The sequence below is a fragment of the Triticum urartu genome, chromosome 5A, assembly GCF_056163025.1.
Source record: "Triticum urartu cultivar PI428250 chromosome 5A, HENAU_Tu73, whole genome shotgun sequence".
Lineage (NCBI taxonomy): Eukaryota > Viridiplantae > Streptophyta > Magnoliopsida > Poales > Poaceae > Triticum > Triticum urartu.
This window is the reverse complement of record NC_141877.1, coordinates 92211400-92233136: the sequence shown is the minus strand read 5'-3', so window position 1 is coordinate 92233136 and position 21737 is coordinate 92211400. Positions and strand designations below refer to the sequence as shown.

Here is a 21737-nt window from a genome sequence, read left to right as displayed (position 1 = left end):
ACACCTTAAGACACAAATCAACCAAAACCCTAATGTCACCTAGATACTCCAATGTCACCTCAAGTATCCGTGGGTATGATTATACGATATGCATCACACAATCTCAGATTCATCTATTCAACCAACACAAAGGACCTCGAAGAGTGCCCTAAAGTTCTACCAGAGAATCACGATGAAAACGTGTGCCAACCCCTATGCATAGGTTCCCAATGTCACGAAACCCGCAAGTTGATCACCTTAACATACATCAAGTGGCACGTGGTATCCCATTGTCACCACAGATATCCATGGCAAGACATACATCAAGTGTTCTCAAGTCTTTAAAGACTCAATCCGATAAGATTACTTCAGGGGGAAAACTCAATTCATTACAAGAGAGTAGAGGGGGGAAGAAATATCGTAGGATCCAACTAAAATAGCAAAGCTCCCGATACATCAAGATCATGCCAAATCAAGAACACGAGAGAGAGAGAGAGAGATCAAACACATAGCTACTGGTACATACCCTCGGCCCCGAGGGAGAACTACTCCCTCCTCGTCATGGAGAGCACCGGGATGATGAAGATGGCCACCGGTGAGGGTTCCCCCCTCCAGCAGGGTGACGGAACAGGGTCCTGATTGACTTTTGGTGGCTACGGAGGCTTCTGGCGGCGGAACTCCCGATCTATCTTTTGTTCTGGAAGTTTTAGGTCACGTAGGTATATATGGGTGCATGAGGTACGTCAGGGGAGCCACGAGGGCCCCACGAGACAGGGGGGCGTGCCCCCACCCTCGTGAGCACCTCGTTCCTTCCTTGACGTGGGGTCCAAGTCCATCAGGTGTGTTTCCTTCCAAAAATAACTTCTCCAGTTGATTTCGTTCCGTTTCGACTCCGTCTGATATTCCTTTTCTTCGAAACACTAAAATAGGCATAAAACAGCAAATCTGGGCTGGGCCTCCAGTTAATAGGTTAGTCCCAAAAATAATATAAAAGTGGATAATAAAGCCCAATATTGCCCAAAACAGTAGATAATATAGCATGGAGCAATCAAAAATTATAGATACGTTGGAGACGTATCAAGTAACGCCCTCGATAATAAGCCCTGAATTTCCAGGTACGTGCATTAGTCTGACGTGAAAAAAATGTCAATAATGCCAGCATCCCTCTTAGGTTATGTTGAATATCCTGAGGGTGTGAACCAACAAGAGACAGTAAAAAAGGTTTACACAGGGTCTTAATCTAAAAAGAAACTTTTGAACGGGGCCCTGTTGCACGTCTGCGCCTGTGTCTCCATTGTGCCGTATCCTGGAAGGGTGTAGCACGATGATCATCTGTAAGAGAGAAAAGCCCAGGTGAAAGTTTTCGTGTTAAAAATTGGTTATTATTAATAAACCATTAAAATTCAATCTAAATAAGATCAAGTCGAACTGTAGTCATTTTTACATGTGGGAAGCCCCTAGCACCACCCATGGGGGTATATCCATCGACCTAACCTTAGGTTTGTCTGAGCTATTACAGCTAGTGGTGCGCCGGACTCGTCTAGCTGTGTCCGCGGTCTTGACGACCGATCATTTATTCTGGTTGGAGAGGCTGCTCAATGTTCGGCTACCAAAGCCGTCACACATTCTTTTGCACGTAAGGAACGTTCTGTATTTCCGTTAACTATGATGATGCCACGTGGGCCGGGCATCTTAAGCTTAAGATAAGCGTAATGCGGTATTGCGTTAAAACGAGCGAAGGCCGTTCTTCTGAGTAGTGCTTGATAGCCACTTCGGAACGGAGCAATGTCGAAGGTTAACTTTTCACTTCAGAAGTTGTCGGGAGAACCGAATACAACCTATAGTATTAGAGAGCCCGTGCAGCGGGCCTCTGGGCCTGGTATTACTCCTTTAAAGGTAGTATTGCTTTGGCTGATTCTTGTCGGGTCTATCCCCATTTTGCGGACGGTGTCCTGATATATCAGATTAAGACTACTGCCGCCGTCCATAAGGACTCAGGTGAGATGGTATCTGTCAATTATTGGGTCTAGTACGAAGGCAGTTGATCCTCCGTGTCGGATACTAGTCGGGTGATCCCTACGATCAAAGGTGATCGAGCAGGCCGACCAGGGGTTGAACTTTGGGGTGACGGGCTCTACGACGCATATGTCTTGGAGTGTGCGTTTGCTCCTCCTCTTCGTTACGTGAACCATGTTTACTGTTTTGACTTCCGGTGGGAATTTTTTCTGTCCCCCAGTGTCCGGCTGGCGAGGCTCATCCTCGTCTTCGCTTGGTGTCTCCCTCCCCTTGTGGTCAACGTTTAGCTTGCCGGCCTGCTTGAAGACCCAGCATTCCCTGTTGGTGTGATTTGCCGATTTGTCGGAGGTGCCATGAATCTGACATAATCTGTCTAGAATCTTGTTTAGGCTGGACGGTCCGTCTCTGCTACCTTTAAATGGCTTTTTCCGTTGATCGGGTCGAGAGCCCCTGAATCCGGCGTTTACTGCCGTGTTGTCTGGGCTGTCTTCATTGTTTCGATGCTTGCTTTTATTGCGGCGTAGTTTTCCATTGCCATCCCTGACTTCGGATGTGCCTGGGTCACTGGTGCCGCTACGGGCCAGCCAACTATCTTCGCCCGCGCAAAAGCAGGTCATAAAGCTTGTTAGGGCTGCCATTGTCCTTGGTTTTTCCTGGCCGAGGTGTCTCGCGAGCCATTCGTCCCAAAAACTGTGTTTGAAAGCTGCTAAGGCTTCGGCATCCGGGCAGTCGACAATTTGATTCTTCTTAGTGAGGAATCTGTTCCAAAGCTTTCGAGATGACTCTCCGGGCTGTTGAATTATGCGACTTAAATCGTCTGCATCTGGAGGTTGGACATATGTCCCTTGAAAATTAGTCCTAAAAGCATCTTCGAGCTCTTCCCAACTTCCAATTGAGTTTTCGGGGAGGCTCTTCAGCTAGTGCCGAGCTGGTCCTTTCAACTTGAGGGGTAAGTATTTGATGGCATGGAGATCATCTCCGCGAGCCATGTGGATATGAAGGATAAAGTCCTCAATCCAGAACCCAGGGTCTGTCGTTCCGTCATATGCCTCTATGTTCACGGGTTTGAATCCTTCGAGAAATGTGTGATCCAGCACCTCATCGGTGAAGCATAGGGGGTGCGCGGCACCCCTGTATTTGGGTGTGCCATGGCGTTTTGACGGTTGTGGTCTTCTGTTTTGATTCTGTGCCGGAGTGCGCTTCCTATAGATTCGTAGATGGACCTGGTTAGGCCGGCTTTTTGGTGGAAGTCCTCACGTAAATCATGCACTGACTTATGTTCAACATCGTTAGCCACCCTATCGCGGCCACGGGGTGGTCGATCTAGCTGATCGGCCATTTTATTTTTTGGCTGTGTGGGCTCTAAAGCCTCGTCGTCGAATTCAGGTAGCAGCTTGCGCTTTGGATAGCTCTTTGTGTGGCAACTGCCACCGTATTTTTCTTCAGTGTCGAGCACTTTGTTCCATCTACTGTTGAGTGTATTTTGTGCGGCTTGAAGCCTTTGCTTCTGCTTCTTTAGACTCCTCGCGGTGGCAAGAAGCCTTCTATGGAGGTTCTCTTGCTCCAAGTGCCTTTCCGGGATGATGTGTGCATCCTCGTCCGGACTGTTCTCCTCTCCGGAGACAGGTTGGTGAGCTTTACCCTCAGCGTCGCCGTGATCGGGCAACGGCTCCGTACTATGTTCGGTGTCCGCTGGTTCATCCTGCTCTATCGCTGGGTCCATGTGGTCGTCGTTTGCTTTGGAGTCGACCGGGGTATTATTCTTTCCTGCGCTGTTATCACTGTTTTTGCCGAGGTGGGATTTGGAGCGGCGCCTACGTTGTCGCTTTGGTTGCTTCTTGAGGGGATTACCCTCCGCTGCATCCTTCCGTTCTTCGTCATTGTTTTCTTTGGTTGTATCCACCATGTATATATTATATGATGAGGTGGCAGTCCAGCGCCCTGTGGGCGGTGGTTCCTGTTCTTATCCTACATCTTCGTCCATACCGTCGATGTCTTCGGAGCCGAAATCAAGCATGTCGATTAAGTCGTCGACGGTGGCTATTAAGTGGGTGGTGGGTGGGGAATGAATTTCTTCGTCGTCCGCTTCCCACTCAAGCCGTACATAGTTCGGCCAAGGGTCTCCTGACAAGGAGAGAGATTTCAATGAATTTAGCAAGTCGCCCAAGGGCGAGTGTTGAAAAATATCCACGAAGGTGAACTCCATGATCGGTGCCCAATCAGATTCTATAGGCACGGGCACGGGCGGTTCAGAGCATGTGGCCGGGGATGAATCCAAGGGTCCGGCAACACAGGTCTCATAGGGGGTGAAGTCAGTATTCGGCTCTATCGCCGCTGAGTGTGCGGCCTCCGTGGCGGGGTCTATCCACCCATCGTCGGATGGCACGATCTGCTCCGGATCGAGGGCCGGAGTAGCCACAGGTGTGATCTCCCGAACACCGTCCGACGGTAGAGCTAAGTCATGCTCGTCGAGACTGTGCGGCGCACCTGACATGGGCTCGAATCCGTCGAAGATCAAGTCCCCGCGGATGTCGACAGTGTAGTTTAAGTTTCCGAACCTAACCTGATGGCCAGGGGCGTAGCTCTCGATCTGCTCCAGATGGCCAAGCGAGTTGGCCCACAGTACGAAGCCGCCAAATACGAAGATCTGTCCGGGGAGAAAAACCTCACCCTGGATCGCATCGTTGCCGATGATCGAATGAGCCATCAAGCCTTATGGTGACGACACAGTGGAACTCTCAATGAAAGCACCAATGTCGGTGTCAAAACTGGCGGGTCTCGGGTAGGGGGTCCCGAACTGTGCGTCTAAGGTGGATGGTAATAGGAGGCAGGGGACACAATGTTTACCCAGGTTCGGGCCCTCTCGATGGAGGTAATACCTCACTTCCTGCTTGATTGATCTTGATGATATGAGTATTACAAGAGTTGATCTACCACGAGATCGTAGAGGCTAAACCCTAGAAGCTAGCCTATGATTCTGATTGTTGTTGTCCTACGGACTAAACCCTCCGATTTATATGGACACCGGAGGGGGCTAGGGTTACACAGAGTCGGTTACAAAGGGAGGAGATCTACATATCCGAATTGCCAAGCTTGCCTTCCACGCATAGGAGAATCCCACCTGGACACAGGACAAAGTCTTCAATCTTGTATCTTCATAGTCCAACAGTCCGGCCAAAGTATATAGTCCGGCTGTTCGAGGACCCCCTAATCCAGGACTCCCTCAACAACAATTGATCTATTGATTTCTTAGTCGTGTGCAGTGCCCCCCTCCACCATAATCCACCTCGGTTATATCGTAGCGGTGCTTAGGCGAAGCCCTGCGTCGGTAACTTCATCAACATCGTCACCACGCCATCGTGCTGACGAAACTCTCCCTTGAGCTCTACTAGACCGTGAGTTCGCGGGACGTCACCGAGCTAAACGTGTGCTGAACGCGGAGGTGTCGTACGTTCGATACTGAAGATCGGTCGATCATGAAGACATACGACTACATCAACTGCATTGTTATAACGCTTCCGCTTAACGGTCTACGGGGGTACATGGACGACATTCTCCCCTCTCGTTGCTATGCATCACCATGATCTTGCGTGTGCGTAAGAATTTTTTTGAAATTACTACGTTCCCCAACAGCATTGCCCTTTCTCGCCTTGAGAGTTGGTGCAAACTTCGCCGGTGCATCCAAACCCCGTGATATGATACGCTCTATCACACATAAACCTCCTTATATCTTCCTCAAAACAGCCACCATACCTACCTATCATGGCATTTCCATAGCCATTCTGAGATATATTGCCATGCAACTTTCCACCGTTCCTTTTATTATGACACGCTCCATCATTGTCATATTGCTTTGCATAATCATGTAGTTGACATCGTATTTGTGGCAAAGCCACCATTCATAATTTTTCATACATGTCACTCTTGATTCATTGCATATCCTGGTACACCGCCGGAGGCATTCACATAGAGTCATATTTTGTTCTAAGTATTGAGTTGTAATTCTTGAGTTGTAAGTAATAAAAGTGTGATGATCATCATTATTAGAGCATTGTCCCATGTGAGAAAAGGATGATGGAGACTATGATTCCCCCACAAGTCGAGACGATATTCCGGACTAAAAAAGAGGCCAAAGAAAAAAAAGGAGAAGGCCCAAGAAAAAAATGAGAGAAAAAGAGAGAAGGGACAATGTTACTATCCTTTTTCCACACTTGTGCTTCAAAGTAGCATCGTGATCTTCATGATAGAGAGTCTCCTATGTTGTCACTTTCATATACTAGTGGGAATTTTTTATTATAGAACTTGGCCTGTATATTCCAATGATGGGCTTCCTCAAAATGCCCTAGGTCTTCGTGAGCAAGCAAGTTGGATGCACACCCACTTAGTTTCTTTTGTTGAGCTTTCATACATTTATAGCTCTAGTGCATCCGTTGCACGGCAATCCCTACTCCTCTCATTGACATCAATTGATGGGCATCTCCATAGCCTATTTATTAGCCGCGTCAATGTGAGACTTTCTACCTTTTTGTCTTCTCATAACCCCCATCATTATACTTTATTCCACCCATAGTTCTATATCCATGGCTTGCGCTCATGTATTGCGTAAGGGTTGAAAAGGTTGAAGTGCGTTAAAAAGTATGAACCAATTGCTCGGCTTGTCATCGGGGTTATGCATGATGAGAATGTTTTATGCGATGAAATTAAAACATAGCCTAACTATATGATTTTGTAGGGATAAGCTTTCTTTGGCTATGTTATTTTGATAAGAAATAATTGCTTGGTTAGCATGTTTGAAGTAATATTGTTTTTATGTCAACATTAAACTTTTATCTTGAGTCTTTCGGATCTAAATATTCATGCCACAATAAAAAGAATTACATTGAAAATTATGCTAAGAAGCATTCCACATCAAAATTCTGTTTTATCATTTACCTACTCGAGGACGAGCAGGAATTAAGCTTGGGGATGCTTGATACGTCTCCAATGTATCTATAATTTTTGATTGTTTCATGCTATTATATATTCTGTTTTGGATGTTTAATGGGCTTATTTATACACTTTTATATTATCTTTGGGACTAACCTATTAACCGGAGGCCCAGCCCAAATTGTTGTTTTTTTGCCTATTTCAGTGTTTCGCAGAAAAAGAATATCAAACGGAGTCCAAACGGAATGAAACCTTCGGGAGCGTGATATTTGAAATAAACGTGATCCAAAGGACTTGGAGTGTACGTCAAGCAATCAACGAGGAGGCCACGAGGCAGGGGGCGCGCCCTCCACCCTCGTGGGCCCCTCGTGGCTCCACCGACCTACTTCTTCCTCCTATATATACCTACGTACCCCCAAACCATCGAGGAGCACCACGAAAACCTAATTCCACCGCCGCAACCTTCTGTACCCGTGAGATCCCATCTTGGGGCCTTTTCTGGCGCTCCGTCGGAGGGGGCATTGATCACGGAGGGCTTCTACATCAACACCATAGCCTCTCCGATGATGTGTGAGTAGTTTACCTCAGACCTTCGGGTCCATAGTTATTAGCTAGATAGCTTATTCTCTCTCTTTGGATCTCAATACAAAGTTCTCCTCGATTCTCTTGGAGATCTATTCGATGTAATCTTCTTTTGCGGTGTGTTTGTCGAGATCCGATGAATTGTGGGTTTATGATCAAGATTATCTATGAACAATATTTGAATCTTCTCTGAATTCTTTTATGTATGATTGGTTATCTTTGCAAGTCTCTTTGAATTATCAGTTTGGTTTGGCCTACTAGATTGATCTTTCTCGCAATGGGAGAAGTGCTTAGCTTTGGGTTCAATCTTGCGGTGCTCGATTCCAGTGACAATAGGGGAAACGACACGTATTGTATTGTTGCCATCGAGGATAAAAAGATGGGGTTTATATCATACTGCATGAGTTTATCCCTCTACATCATGTCATCTTGCTTAAAGCGTTACACCGTTCTTATGAACTTAATACTCTAGATGCATACTGGATAGCGGACGATGTGTGGAGTAATAGTAGTAGATGCAGGCATGAGTCGGTCTACTTGTCACGGACGTGATGCCTATATACATGATCATACCTAGATATTCTCATAACTATGCTCAATTCTATCAATTACTCGACAGTAATTTGTTTACCCACCATAATACTTATGCTATCTTGAGAGAAACCACTAGTGAAACCTATGGCCCCCGGGTCTATTCTCCATTATATTAATCTCCCGTCAACAAGTTATTTCTGGCACCGTTTATTTTGCTATCTTTACTTTTAATCTTTATCATAAAAATACCAAAAATATTATCATATTATCTCTATCAGATCTCACTCTCGTAAGTGACCGTGAAGGGATTGACAACCCCTTTATCGCGTTGGTTGCGAGGTTCTTATTTGTTTGTGTAGGTACGAGGGACTTGCGTGTGGCCTCCTACTGGATTGATACCTTGGTTCTCAAAAATAGAGGGAAATACTTACGCTACTTTGCTGCATCACCCTTTCCTCTTCAAGGGAAAAACCAACGCAGTGCTCAAGAGGTAGCAATATGTAATTTCCTTCTTCCACGAACCGACTCTGTACAACCCTAGGCCCCTCCGGTGTGTATATAAACTGGAGGGTTTAGTCTGTGAAGATCATCAGAATTCATACAGCCTAGACATCTAGGGTTTAGCCACTTCAATCTCGAGGTAGATCAACTCTTGTAACCCCTATACTCATCAAATACAATCAAGCAGGATGTAGGGTTTTACCTCCATTAAGAGGGCCCAAACCTAGGTAAACATCGTGTCCCCCTTGTCCCCTGTTATCTTCGATCCTCAAACACACTGTTCGGGACCCCCTACCCAAGATCGGCCGGTTTTGACACCAATAGTGGGCCTCCTCTGGTAGTTATTTGCTCCAATATTCCTCATATATTACAAAATAATTCTCCGTAAATTTTTAGCTCATTAGGAGATGTGTAGAATAGGTAACTCTGACGTAGCTTTTCCAAGTCCAGAATTCCAGCTGCAGGTATTCTCCCTCTTTGTGTGAACCTTGCATATTATGAGAGAAAAGGCATTAGAATTACTCCAAAAGGCATTATTATGCATTAAAACATAGTAAATAACAATAGGTAAACATGATGCAAAATGGATGTATCATAGTACCACAGGTTAGGGGTAGTACCGTCCTGGACCCAATGATAGTACCGCCTGGGTACTAAGAATGGCAGGAGGCCGGTAGTACCCCTCCCCCAGTGGTAGTACCACTGGTCCGGAGCGGTAGTACCATTTAAAACAGTAGTACCGTCCCATGGCCAGCGGTAGTACCGCTTGCACGCATAAGTGTTGCCTTTTTTCACAAAACAAGAATAATTATGGCTTGATTCATGTGCTCCAGCAAATAGACCTAGATAGCTTCACATATATTCTTTCACATATACACCATAATTATGAACATTAATAGACATAAGAGAAAATTGAAAATCTAATTGTAATCCATAGTAAGCATCAACGGTCACACTACATGTTTTAAATAGAACCACTTAATAAATTACATGGGTCATAGTGAATATCTAAACATTCTTACACGCTTGATGGTGGCTCCCCTCGTTTCCAACTGTCTAAATCAGCCACTTAGCTTCGGCTCGCCACCCCACCCTCAACCATCTGCCATCACCACCGGCTTTTTGTCGCTCCTACCATATCCATCTAGCCCTTGTACTCCCCCGGCATCTTCTCGACCGCCTAAAACCTTCCCATCGCCGTCAATGCATGCATCGGAGATGGTGATAATTGAGTCTTTGATTAGGTCGATGTGTGTATTAGGACCCCATTGCGTTAATGTGTGCTACTTAGGCTCCTATTTGTTGTTTCTTTGAGGGTCCTTTATGCAGTGTTGTAATAATTTTGCAATAAAATGTCGGTTTCTAGGAAGTTAGGGTTCATATCCTTGTTAAAAAGAAGTATGCACTTATCTAGATAGCCAGCTTGATATGATCGCTCTTTTCATGAAACAAGAATAGTAATATATTGATTTATGCATTGCAACAAACATACCTAGCTAGCTTCACATATATTCTTTTGCATATATGCCATACTTACCAAGATTAGATAACACGGGAAACTAGCACCCTAATTCTAATCCATAATATTCACCAACCATCACACTAAATGCTTTGGTTAGAATCACTCAATAAATTACACGTGTCATCTTACATGTGTGATGGTAGCTCTCTCCTATTCAACTATCTGACTCCCTAACAATCTAAGCATTGTCTCTACCATTCACCATTGGCGTCATAGCCATCCCATCCTCAATCAACGCCCACTACTGTTAGTTTTATCACTGATCCTGCCATCCATCTAGACCTTCTATGCCCCATCACCTTCTTGATCGCCTAAAACCTCCCATCCTGGCAAGGCATGCGCCAGAGACGGTGGCAATCGAGTTTTGAGTGAGTTTGTTGTGTGCATTAGTATTCAACTACGCTATTCTATGCTATTTGGGGTCCTAGTTGGAAAAGGAAAGGACATTGTTGTCATATAGTTTTCTTTTAGGGTCCTTTATGCATAGTAGTAACAATTGTGCAAGAAATGCCAGCTTGTAGAACCTTTGGGTTCCTATCCATGTTAAAATATGTAGAAGTTGAGCTGGCTCAAAGGATTTCCCTATTAGAACTCTTTGGACCATGTTCAAGCTTACCAGACTAGGTAGTTCAAGAGATGATAGGCTTTTCATCATTTTAGACCTTACATGAGATGACCATGGGCCTCCCTAGTAAAGAAATGCACCACTTCCACTAATAAAAGAAGAGCCATACCTAGCTAGCTAGCTTAATGTGTTGCCTCTTTTGAAGAAAAAAATAGCAATGGATTGATTTATCCACCGCAAAGAACATACCTAGCCAGCTTCACATATATTCTTTTGCATATACGCCATAATAGGAAGATTATAATAGATAGAAGGAAATTGAAACCCTAATTCAAATCTATAATATTCACCAATAATCACACCGAACGCTATAATTAGAATCACTTAATAAATTACATGGGTCATATTGACTAACTTAACATTCTTACACGGCTAATGGCGCCTCCATTAATCTTCAACTATCCGACTCCCTACGATGGTAGGAACATTGTCTCTCCCACCTACGATGGTAGGAACATTGTCTCTCCCACTAGCGATTGGCGTCACTGTGGCTTCTCTTCGCGTCGCCACCCTACCCTCAACCAACCGCGCCACCACCACTTTTGTCGGTGCTCCCACCATCCATCTAGCCCTTCCACGCTCCCATCTTCTTGATCGCCAAAAATCTCCCCATCACCAACAAGGCATGTGTCAAAGACCTTGGCAACCGAGTCTTCAATGAGGTAATTGTGTGCATTAAGACTCAATTAGGTTATTACCGTGCTATTGAGGCTCCTAGTTACATCAGGAACGAGCTTGTTGTTATTTATGTACCTTTTAGGATCCTTTATGCAGTGTTGTAACTTTTTTGCAAATAAATGATAGCTTCTAGGACTTTAGGGTTCCCATCCTTGTTAAAAGAAGTGTGTACTTACCTAGCTAGCTAGCTTGATGTGTTGTCTCTTTTCATGAAACAATAATAATAATGGATTGATTTATGCACCACAACAAACATATCTACCTAACTTTACATATATTCTTACACATGTATGCTATAATTATGAAGATTAATAGATACTCCCTCTATTTCATAATATAAAACGCTTTCATAAGCTATGTTAGCTTGTAAAAACGTTTTATATCATGAGACGTATGGGGGCAGAAGATGAAATCAAAACCCTAATTCTGATACATAATATTATGAGGCGTCGACGGCTTCCTCCTTATTCAACGATTCGACTTCCTACCAGTGTAACCATTATCTCTTCCATCCCTCTTCGCCTCGCCACCCCAACCTCAACCATCCGCCACCATCGTCGGTTGTGTCGTCGCTCCTATCATCCATCTAGCCCTTCTACGTCCTCGTCATCTCCTCCGTCGCCTAGAACCTCCCACCCTTCAACCCTGACCCTTTTGCATCATGAAGTTTCATCCTCATCTTCACCGCCGCCACCAGCCGCGTGGCTCCACTCTACCTTGTTGCCCTTGCTGGGTCGAATCCCACGCGTCACGGACGAACCGCACGGTCTAGAAATCAGCCGCCGTTTCGTGGAGTGGCACTGGACTGCGCTTTTTGGCAAAGCAGATAAAAAAATCTAGTCTGAAGTGCCTGACAAACATTCCGTCCGATTCCGACCACCGACCAAAACCTTCGCAAACCCCTCCGCTGCCGCCATGGCTCGATCTCACGCCGACCGCCCCTTCCGCCCGCCGGATCGGGGTCCGCTGCCGCCGCACCGCTCACAGCAGCACAGCCAGCCGCACCCACAGACCGCCGCGATCCTCCTCCTTCGCGCGGGCCCCGATTTCTCCTCCCCGTCCGCCACGGAGGTCGACGCGCTCGTCGCCGGCCTCCGCCCCGACAGCCTCTCCGTCTTCTCCTCCGGCCGCCACGCCGCTCGCCTCCTCTTCCGCTCCCTCCCTGCGGCCGCGGCCGCGGCGCGTGACCTCTGGTCGCTCCGCCTCGAGGGCCGCCACCTCCTCACCCCGTACCTCCCCGACGCCGCCCTCGCCGCGAAGGCATTCCCCCTAATCTCCTCGCTCTTCGCCTCCCACGCCTCCCGCCTCCTCGACTCCGACCTCGTTTCCCGTTTAGCCGCCCGCTCATCTCAGCTCGCAGCCTCCGTCCAGACTGTCAAGCACCGCCTGCGCGTCCGCCGCAGTAACCTCCGCGACTTCGATCAGTTCAATCTCCAGAGGAAAACGCTGGAGGCTGACAAGGATTTGTTAGACGCTAAAATTGCCGAGTATAAAGCAGCAATGATGTCGATACGTCGTGCGATGCTAAGTGGGACGGATGAAGAGGAGGAGGTGGGCCAGGAGGAGGAGGGGGTTGATCTGTTTGGGATTGTGGAAGATGATGATGTGGATTTTGCGAGGGTGCACACGATGATGCTGCGTGAGTGCAGGCGGCTCAATGAGGGGCTACCAATCTATGCATACCGTAGAAAAATTCTCAATCACATATTCGCTAACCAGGCGAGTTTTACGAGTTCTTTGCAGTTATATTTGTGATGTTTGCAAATCTACAATGCAGTGTGAGCCAGACTTTTATGCTTAGTTGTTAGAACCATAGTGGAAAAGCAGTGTATGGAGTTTTGTTGTGTATATATTATAATTTTGCAATGCGCTGTTAAGTTTTAACTTTGCTTATGTAGGTTAAGTTAATCTGAGTCATCTCTTGTGATTTTAAATATCGGTAGTATTGGCAGAATATTCTTGCTCTAGCTTTTCCAATGGAACTGCACCTAATGATCTTCATTACAAGGTTATGAGGTGCATTTTTGCCGTTGAGGTTTCAACATTTTGATCATGTAATTTGGTCTAATATTCAGTAGTCAGCGTTTCGCTTTACCCACAATTTCCCCCCTAGGTTTCACTTGTTTGTTATTTTTCTAAATCATGAATAATGACATAAAATTTGTGTTTTAAGTTATGTATCTTTGTTCTCTACAGGTTATGATCTTAATTGGGGAAACTGGTTCTGGGAAAAGCACACAATTGGTTCAGTATCTTGCTGACTCAGGTCTTGCTGCCAACGGTTCAATTGTCTGTACCCAACCTCGAAAAATTGCTGCTATAACGTTGGCACGTAGAGTAGATGAAGAAAGCAATGGCTGCTATGCAGAAAATTTTGTGTCGTCATGTTCAACCTTTTCCGGTTCTCGGGGCTTCAGTTCGAAGATCATATTTGGCACAGATAGTTATCTTTTACATCACTGCATGAACGATACGGGCCTGGATGGCGTTTCATACATTATTGTTGATGAAGCTCATGAAAGAAGCTTGAACACCGATCTTCTCTTAGCTTTGATAAAGAAGAAGCTGCTTGATAGGGTGGATTTGCGACTCATTATAATGTCTGCCACTGCTGATGCTAATAGACTAGCTGAATACTTTTATGGCTGTCAAACATTCCATGTTAAAGGGCGAAATTTTCCTGTTGAAATTAAATATATCCCAGATGTATCAGTGGATGCTTCCTTCAATATTGTACCAAACTCTCTGAATGATGCTTGTGCTACTGCTTCTTATGTCAATGATGTTGTAAGGGTGGTAAGTGTGATTCACAAGAATGAAGAAGACGGTGCCGTACTTGCTTTCTTGACATCTCAACTGGAAGTTGAGTGGGCCTGTGAAAACTTCAGCGATGCAAGTGCTGTGGTACTTCCTATGCATGGAAAGCTTTCCCATGTAGAACAGAGTCGTGTTTTCAACAGCTACCCCGGTAAGAGAAAAATTATCTTCTGCACGAATATGGCTGAAACGTCGCTGACCATCAAAGAAGTGAAGTATGTTGTTGATCCTGGACTGGCCAAGGAGAGCAGATTTGTGCCTAGTAGTGGTCTCAATGTGCTGAAAGTAAATTGGATTTCCCAAAGTTCCGCTAATCAACGTGCTGGCCGGGCCGGTCGAACAGGCGCAGGGAAGTGTTACAGGCTTTACTCTGAATCTCACTTCAGAATGATGGAAGTACATCAAGAACCTGAAATCCGGAAAGTTCATCTTGGCACTGCTGTTCTGAGAATACTTGCTTTGGGTGTTAGGGATGCACAGAATTTTGAGTTTGTTGATGCCCCAAATCCAGAAGCAATCAATATGGCTTTGAAGAACCTTGAACAATTGGGTGCTGTCAAATGTAAATGTAATTTGTTTGAGCTGACTGATACTGGACGCTACCTGGTCAAATTGGGAATTGAGCCAAGGCTTGGCAAAATTATGCTTGATTGCTTTGATTCTGGTTTGAGGAAGGAAGGTGTAATTCTAGCTGCTGTTATGGCAAATTCTAGCAGCATATTTTGTAGAGTGGGCACTAATGAGGAGAAACATAAAGCTGACCTTCAGAAGGTCCGATTGTGTCACCAAGATGGAGATCTCTTCACTTTACTCGCTGTTTATAAAAAATGGGAGGATGGGAATGGAAACAGGAATATGTGGTGCTGGCAGAACAGCATCAACGCCAAGACCATGAGGAAGTGCCAGGATACTATATCAGAGCTTGAAAATTGTCTAAAGCATGAACTCAACATTATTATCCCAAGTTATTGGTGTTGGAATCCGGAGGTTCCCTCTATGCATGATAAGTTGCTAAAGAGAATTATTCTATCATCTCTTTCAGGCAATCTTGCTATGTTTTTAGGACATGAAAAGTTTGGTTACCAGGTGATTTCGACAGATCAGGCTGTGAACCTTCATCCCTCATGCTCATTGCTCAATTATGGCAGCAAGCCAGAGTGGGTGGTGTTTACCGAAATCTTATCAATCCCAAATCAGTATTTGGTATGTGTAACTGCTGTTGATCATGATGCGTTGTATGCACTTCATTCCATGTCCTTCATTCATCAACTGGAGAAACATAAGCTGCAGATAAAAGTGATTAGTGGGCTTGGTCATAATTTATTGCGAAGATTTTGTGGCAAATATGGCCAAAATCAACACAGGATTATCTCACATCTCAAGGAAGAATGCAGGGATGACCGAATAACAGTCGAAATTAACTTCAAAAACAATGAAGTTGTGTTATTTGCTACAAGGCAGGACATAGAAAAGGTCTTCTGTATTGTTAACGGTGCTTTGGAGTGTGAAGCTAAGATGTTGAGGAATGAGTGCCTCGAGAGAAGATTATTTCCTGGGAGGCCTGGCAGTTCTCCTCTTGCATTGTTTGGCTCGGGTGCTGAAATCAAGCATTTGGAACTTGGGAAGAGGTATCTAACAGTAGAGGTTCTCCATCAAAATGCCCATGATATCAATGACAAGGAGCTTATTTTTTTGGTGGGCAGTCTGATCCCCGGTGTCGCTAATTTTCATAAATCAGCTGGGAACTTTCGGATAGCCTCAGATGAAACAAAATGGGGGAAGTTTACATTCCTCAAACCTGAAGATGCTGAAGATGCTGTGTTAAAATTGAATGGAATAGAGTTTCATGGTTCCTCATTAAAAGTGGTTCCAGTATGTTCTTCTGATAATCGAGGATTACCATATCCTGCGGTAAGAGCTAGACTATCATGGCCATGTAACCCAAGCAGGGGGCGTGCATTTGGGACCCGTTTGCTCAGGCTCAGGGAAGCACCCATAATTGGCCCTTCTGTTTCTGCATGTGAAGAAGCGCTGATTAGAGAAATTTCTTCATTCATGCCAAACAAGAGTTTTCCTGGACAAAATTTCCGTGTTGAAGTCTTCCCTCCAGAGGAAAACAACTCAATGATGAGAGCAACTATAACTTTTGATGGAAGTCTTCATCGAGAGGCTGCAGGAGCGCTGGACCATCTTGAAGGAAGCTTTCTTCCTTGTTGTCAACCTTGGCAGATGATACGGTGCAAGCATGTATTTCATAGTACTCTGTCCTGCCCATTACATGTTTACAATGTTATCAGCCAGGAAGTTAATTCTCTGCTTGAGAGTTTCCGAAGCCAGAAAGGTGTGCTTGCATTCCTCATTTCCTGCCTGCTTAAATTTCTTCGCTGTTCTATTGTTTGAATCATGTGTTTTCTTTGCTTTTTTAAAATGGAACACATAGATTCCATTAAATTTGGCACACGGCTAAATTTCTGGCTACCACACCCCAAACATCACCATGAAAATGGTCCGTCCAAATTACACGATCATCTAGACCCTGATCACACCCCAAGGCTGCAAAAAGATGTGACGTCATTACTTTTACGACGAATAAATTCTGTACAGTACACATCAAACGAGAGCAGTAACATACTCTTTAAGGTCTTTTACTAGTGCACTGGATGTTGACAAATCATAACCAGTGTTAGACAAAGCTTGTTTAAGCTCTAGGCAGTCGGTCTCAAGGACAACTCAGCCCATGCCTAAGGAGGTGACATGATGAACATCATGCTGCATTGCTTGAGCTTCCAAGTCCACATGTGACAGGCTTCCTTCACCGGCAGCAATTAAAGCCCCTAGATGATCCCGGACAGCAAATTCCCTATCACCAGCATGCACAGTTTGACAGATAAGCATCAAAGTTTACCTTTAACCACTCCAGAACAGGAGGTTTTCCGGAGCTCACAAATCTGGGTATATTCACTTTCACATTCGGGTGGTGTTCTAAGGATTCAGAAATGTATGTTGCAAATCTTAATTGGAAATCAGAGACTGGTTCGACTGCGTCTTCTGTGTTACCTTATTGTGGTGAGACCACTAAATACGTGAAAGTGGCAAGCTTCATAACCGCACTGCCTCTTTTCCAAAATAAATTTCACAGTTCCTTTAGCTGAGATGCACTTCAAGAGATTCAGCTTTTCTTCTTCGAGGAGCACCGCATGCTAACACATTTTCACAATTTTTTTGCAATATAAGAGGTGGTCACCATCTTCATTTTGTCATCTCCATAAGGGATTGTGCATAATCGCCTCTCCTTCGAATATTCATTTGCGTTCCTAGTGTCCAAATAAAATGGTTAACTTTACTTGGGCACAGCAAACTCAAAATTCTCTTCCAGACATGATTATAAGACTTATCTGCACTATTTGAGCTTCCACAACTGCTGACACCTTGCAAATCATGTTGCTTCATGTAAAATTCATATGCTGACCCCACTTCCTTTAAATGCACTCCCTCTACTATGTTCCCATGGACCAATGTTAAACGTGAGAATTGACAGAAATAATTAAAAGTTCAGCCAAAAATGATCCTAGTCTTTTATTTATTTATTACCAAATCTGACCCTTCCACTTAGCGCCAGTCTCCTTGGTGTTGAACTTGGCTATGTCAAGGCCATACACTTTGGTATTTGAAAAAACTTAGAACTTTCGTGGAACAAACACGTTCAACGCCATACACCCCGGGGTTGAGCTGTTTGTGCTTAACGCCAGAGTGCATGGCGCTGAACTGTGTTACCTTTCTCATTGTCATTTTTGCCTGCCTCAAGCCATCCACCACATGTGATTTTCCCGGTAGCACAAGGTGAAATAGCAGAGTAGGCATCAGTGATTGCCATCTTGGAGCAGAAGCTTGCAAATAAGTTAAAACCTGTACGTGCATGAATAAAGAAAAGAGAAAAAAAAAGAGTAAAGGATGAACGCTGCTACTGGGTATGAAAGAATCTTTCTAGGCCAAGCACTGCCGCTCGTTATATAACAAGCCAACACTCATTGTTTTAATTCACCCGTGGGTCAAAGAAAGGAGGCCACGGTTCAACACCATATATGTTGGCGTTGAGCTCTAACAACTAAACACCAGCTGTTGAGCCTATCATGTGTGTTTGCTCCATAAAAATGCTAAGTTTTTTCAACGCCAACATATATGGCGCGAGCAAAAGCGTCAGATTTTGTCAGAAGTTTACATTAGAGTTATTGTTGGCTAAACTTCTAAATGAGGGTCAGTTCTGTCCGTTTTCACCTCTAAAGGAGAGATGGTCATTTAATTGAGGAGTTGTAAACATGACATATTAGTGATGCATTATCATTTATTATCACTGCCTTGTTTGTTTCCAGGGGCTAAAAATTGGCAAGTAATTTTGATTGGGGGTAGTATGTGTACATACAATATTTTTGGTGTTCCTGTTGGTATGCAACTTCTTTTTTGGTTGTTGTTAAATTCAGGAGTATGTGTTATTTCAAGAATCACCGCAAGAGTTTGTTGGTAGATACACTAGTTTACACATGTATGTGTGTGATCACTTGCAAGACTGCAACCAAGGTATACATCCAAGAATCTGTAACATTAGTAAATAGGGATATCCCCTTCCTCTCCTTGATAAGCCTAAATCACAAGTGTTATGCTGCTAATCTTATGTAGCTTCATTTCCGCATTTATATTGTTTGTGTGGTTGTTTGAGACTGCAAAAAGCTTAAGCTTATATCTACTGGTGAGTTTGAAGATGTAATCAGTTTTCTATTTCATACAGGTGTGTCTTACAATTTCGAAAAGACTGATAATGGTATTTTCCGGTTAAAGCTCACTGCAAATGCCACAAAAACAATAGCAGATTTGAGAAGGCCTCTTGAGATTTTGATGAAAGGCAACACTATAAACCACCCTGACCTGACAATAAGTGCAGTTCAGCTACTTTTGTCCCATGATGGTGTAGCACATTTGAAATCTATTGAACAAGAAACTGGTACTTACATTCTTTACGACAGACAAAGTCTGAATATTAAAGTCTTTGGGCACCAAGATCAGATGGCTACAGCAGAGACAAAATTGGTGCACGCACTTACAGAGCTCCTTGAGAAGAAGCCCCTGGAAATTAGTCTTCGTGGCCATAACCTCCCTCCAGACTTGATGAAGAAAACAGTAGAGAACTTTGGAGTTGATCTGGAAGGACTTAAGAAAGAAATGCCTGCAGTAAATGTTGAGTTACATAAACAGCGACATCTACTTAAAGTTTGGGGTAGTAAAGAGGATAAGCGAAGGGTTGAAGGGATGATCTCTGAGCTGATAACCTCTGTTAAACAGAATGCCCTGGTTCAACTTCCGTCAGGGAGTGTTGGAGGAAGTAAGGATAAGCAAAGGGATGACAATGAGCTGGCGCAGGATGCATGCCCTATTTGCTTGTGTGAGACTGAAGACCCTTTTGAGCTTGAATCATGTGGGCACATGTTTTGTCGGGCTTGCTTAGTGGATCAGTGTGAATCTGCCATGAAATCTCATGATGCGTTCCCTGTTTGCTGCCTGAAAACTGGATGCAGGAAGCCCTTCCTCATAGTTGATTTGAAGCACCTGGTGTCTAATGAGAAGCTGGAGGACCTATTCAGAGCTTCCTTGAGGGCATTTGTTACATCTAGAGCAGGAATGTATCGCTTCTGCCCGACACCCGATTGCCAATCCATCTACCAAGTGGCAGCTCCAGATGCAGAGACCAAGCCTTTTGTCTGCGGGGCTTGCTATGTCGAGATCTGCACCAAGTGCCATCTTGAGTATCATCCTTTGATGTCCTGTGAGGCTTACAAGCAATACAAGGAAGACCCAGACGCGACGCTGCTTGAATGGCGCAGAGGGAAGGAGAATGTGAAGAACTGCCCTTCGTGTGGATACACGATCGAGAAATCTGAGGGCTGCAACCATGTCGAGTGCAGGTGCGGCAGCCATATCTGCTGGGCATGCTTGGCGAACTTCAGGAGCAGCGAGGAGTGTTATGGCCATCTCAGGTCTGCGCACCAATCCTTTGTGGACATTGTGTAGAACCTGGATGTAGATTTTTGCACATGCTGGCTGAATGATTATATTTGTTGTGTATACAATGTAGGAAGATGATGATGTTCGTCTGTCTGTATATTAACCTTGTTATAATTGCATGACGGTAACTAGCGCACATCTGTGTTGAAAATATCTTGACCATTTTATCCATGTTTACTTAAATCGTTTGGGGACTTCTGTTTACGGATGACTGAGAGCATTGCTGGCATCTTTGTGGGTGAATCTTTGTTCCCCTAAAATCACTTTATTGGTTCCATGTTTCCGTTTTTGAGTTCATGCTCGTTCAGTTCTTGGCTGGTTTGACGAAGTGTGTGCATCAGAGAGATGGGGGTTTGGATAAGGGCACAGTTCCTTCTCCAAACCAGTGAAGCCCTCCTGCAAAGCACAGGCTTTCTAAGTGGTTGGTGCAAACAGGGGTTTCCAGGGTTGAGTGGAGGGTGCAATACTGGTTTCTCCACATTAATCCTGGCAGTTTTTTCATACTTATGCTAGCATAGCAATATTACCCATAACCATCACATTACTGCTCATGTACTTTGTCGACGTCCACAACGCTCATCAGCGGTACAAAAAGAAATTCCTTGACGCTTTCTCTCTTATCGCCGTTACTGTTGCTGGGTAGGAGTACCTGCCTGAGGGAATTTCCTAACGGACGCTCGTTGCCTCAAGTTTTTTTTTTTGAGACAATCCACGAAGCTTTTTATTCACTCGTCACAACGTTTACAGGGACGAACTGAAGTTCACCAGGGTTGCCCAACTAAACATGGTGGCCAATCCCTAGTTTCAAAACATGCTTCGCTAGATTGTGAGCCTCGACATTCGAGCTCCTAAACTCATGCACAAAATTACATAACTAAAAACTACGAAAGTATTCAACAATCTCACTAATGATAGCCCCATAGTTAGGACTACTCTTTTGCTTGATATCATCCACAACGCCTTTGCAGTCTGATGCAATGTGTATCGTCTGTAGCTGGAGGTCCTCTGCTAGTGCCATTGCTTCCCGGACCGCCAACGCCTCAAGAGTAGCAGGGTCAGATATAGAATTGAACACTATGGCCGATGCTCCAAGATACAGACCCTCCTCACTCCTGCAAATTGCAGCGATTGCACCAAATCTCGATCTCCTCATAGTGGCAGCATCAACATTCACTTTTATCATGCGTGCGGGAGGTTTAATCCAGCCTGTTGGCCTCACCCTCACTGAATACGCAGCTGATCTCTCCGTGCTCTTGGCAACTTGTATATCATTCAGAAAGGAATTGATGAAACAATGGGTGGAGTAGGGACTCTGAAATATATCTTCGTAAATTGCCTTTCGTCTTGCTGCCCAAATAGCCCATAAGGTTGTCGTCATACGGACAAAAAGATCGCTCGACAAGGCTTTCTTCATTACAAAAAGCCAATCCTTAACACTATCAGTGCCGAAATGGCTGACCTGATCTAATATTTCCTCGTTCGCAAGTGCCCAAACACTGCAAG

The 21737-nt window shown here is 44.7% G+C and overlaps 1 protein-coding gene across 1 annotated transcript; it reads left to right on the top strand.

The window, feature by feature from the left end:
- Positions 1–12121: 12121 nt before the first annotated feature.
- On the top strand, positions 12122–20417 carry LOC125508025 (ATP-dependent RNA helicase DEAH12, chloroplastic). Its single transcript, XM_048672572.2, has 3 exons — positions 12122–13082; positions 13560–16521; positions 18964–20417. The coding sequence occupies exons 1-3, from the start codon at positions 12279–12281 to the stop codon at positions 20238–20240; spliced, it is 5043 nt and encodes a 1680-aa protein (XP_048528529.2). The 5' UTR covers positions 12122–12278; the 3' UTR covers positions 20241–20417.
- The last annotated feature ends 1320 nt before the right edge of the window (positions 20418–21737 follow it).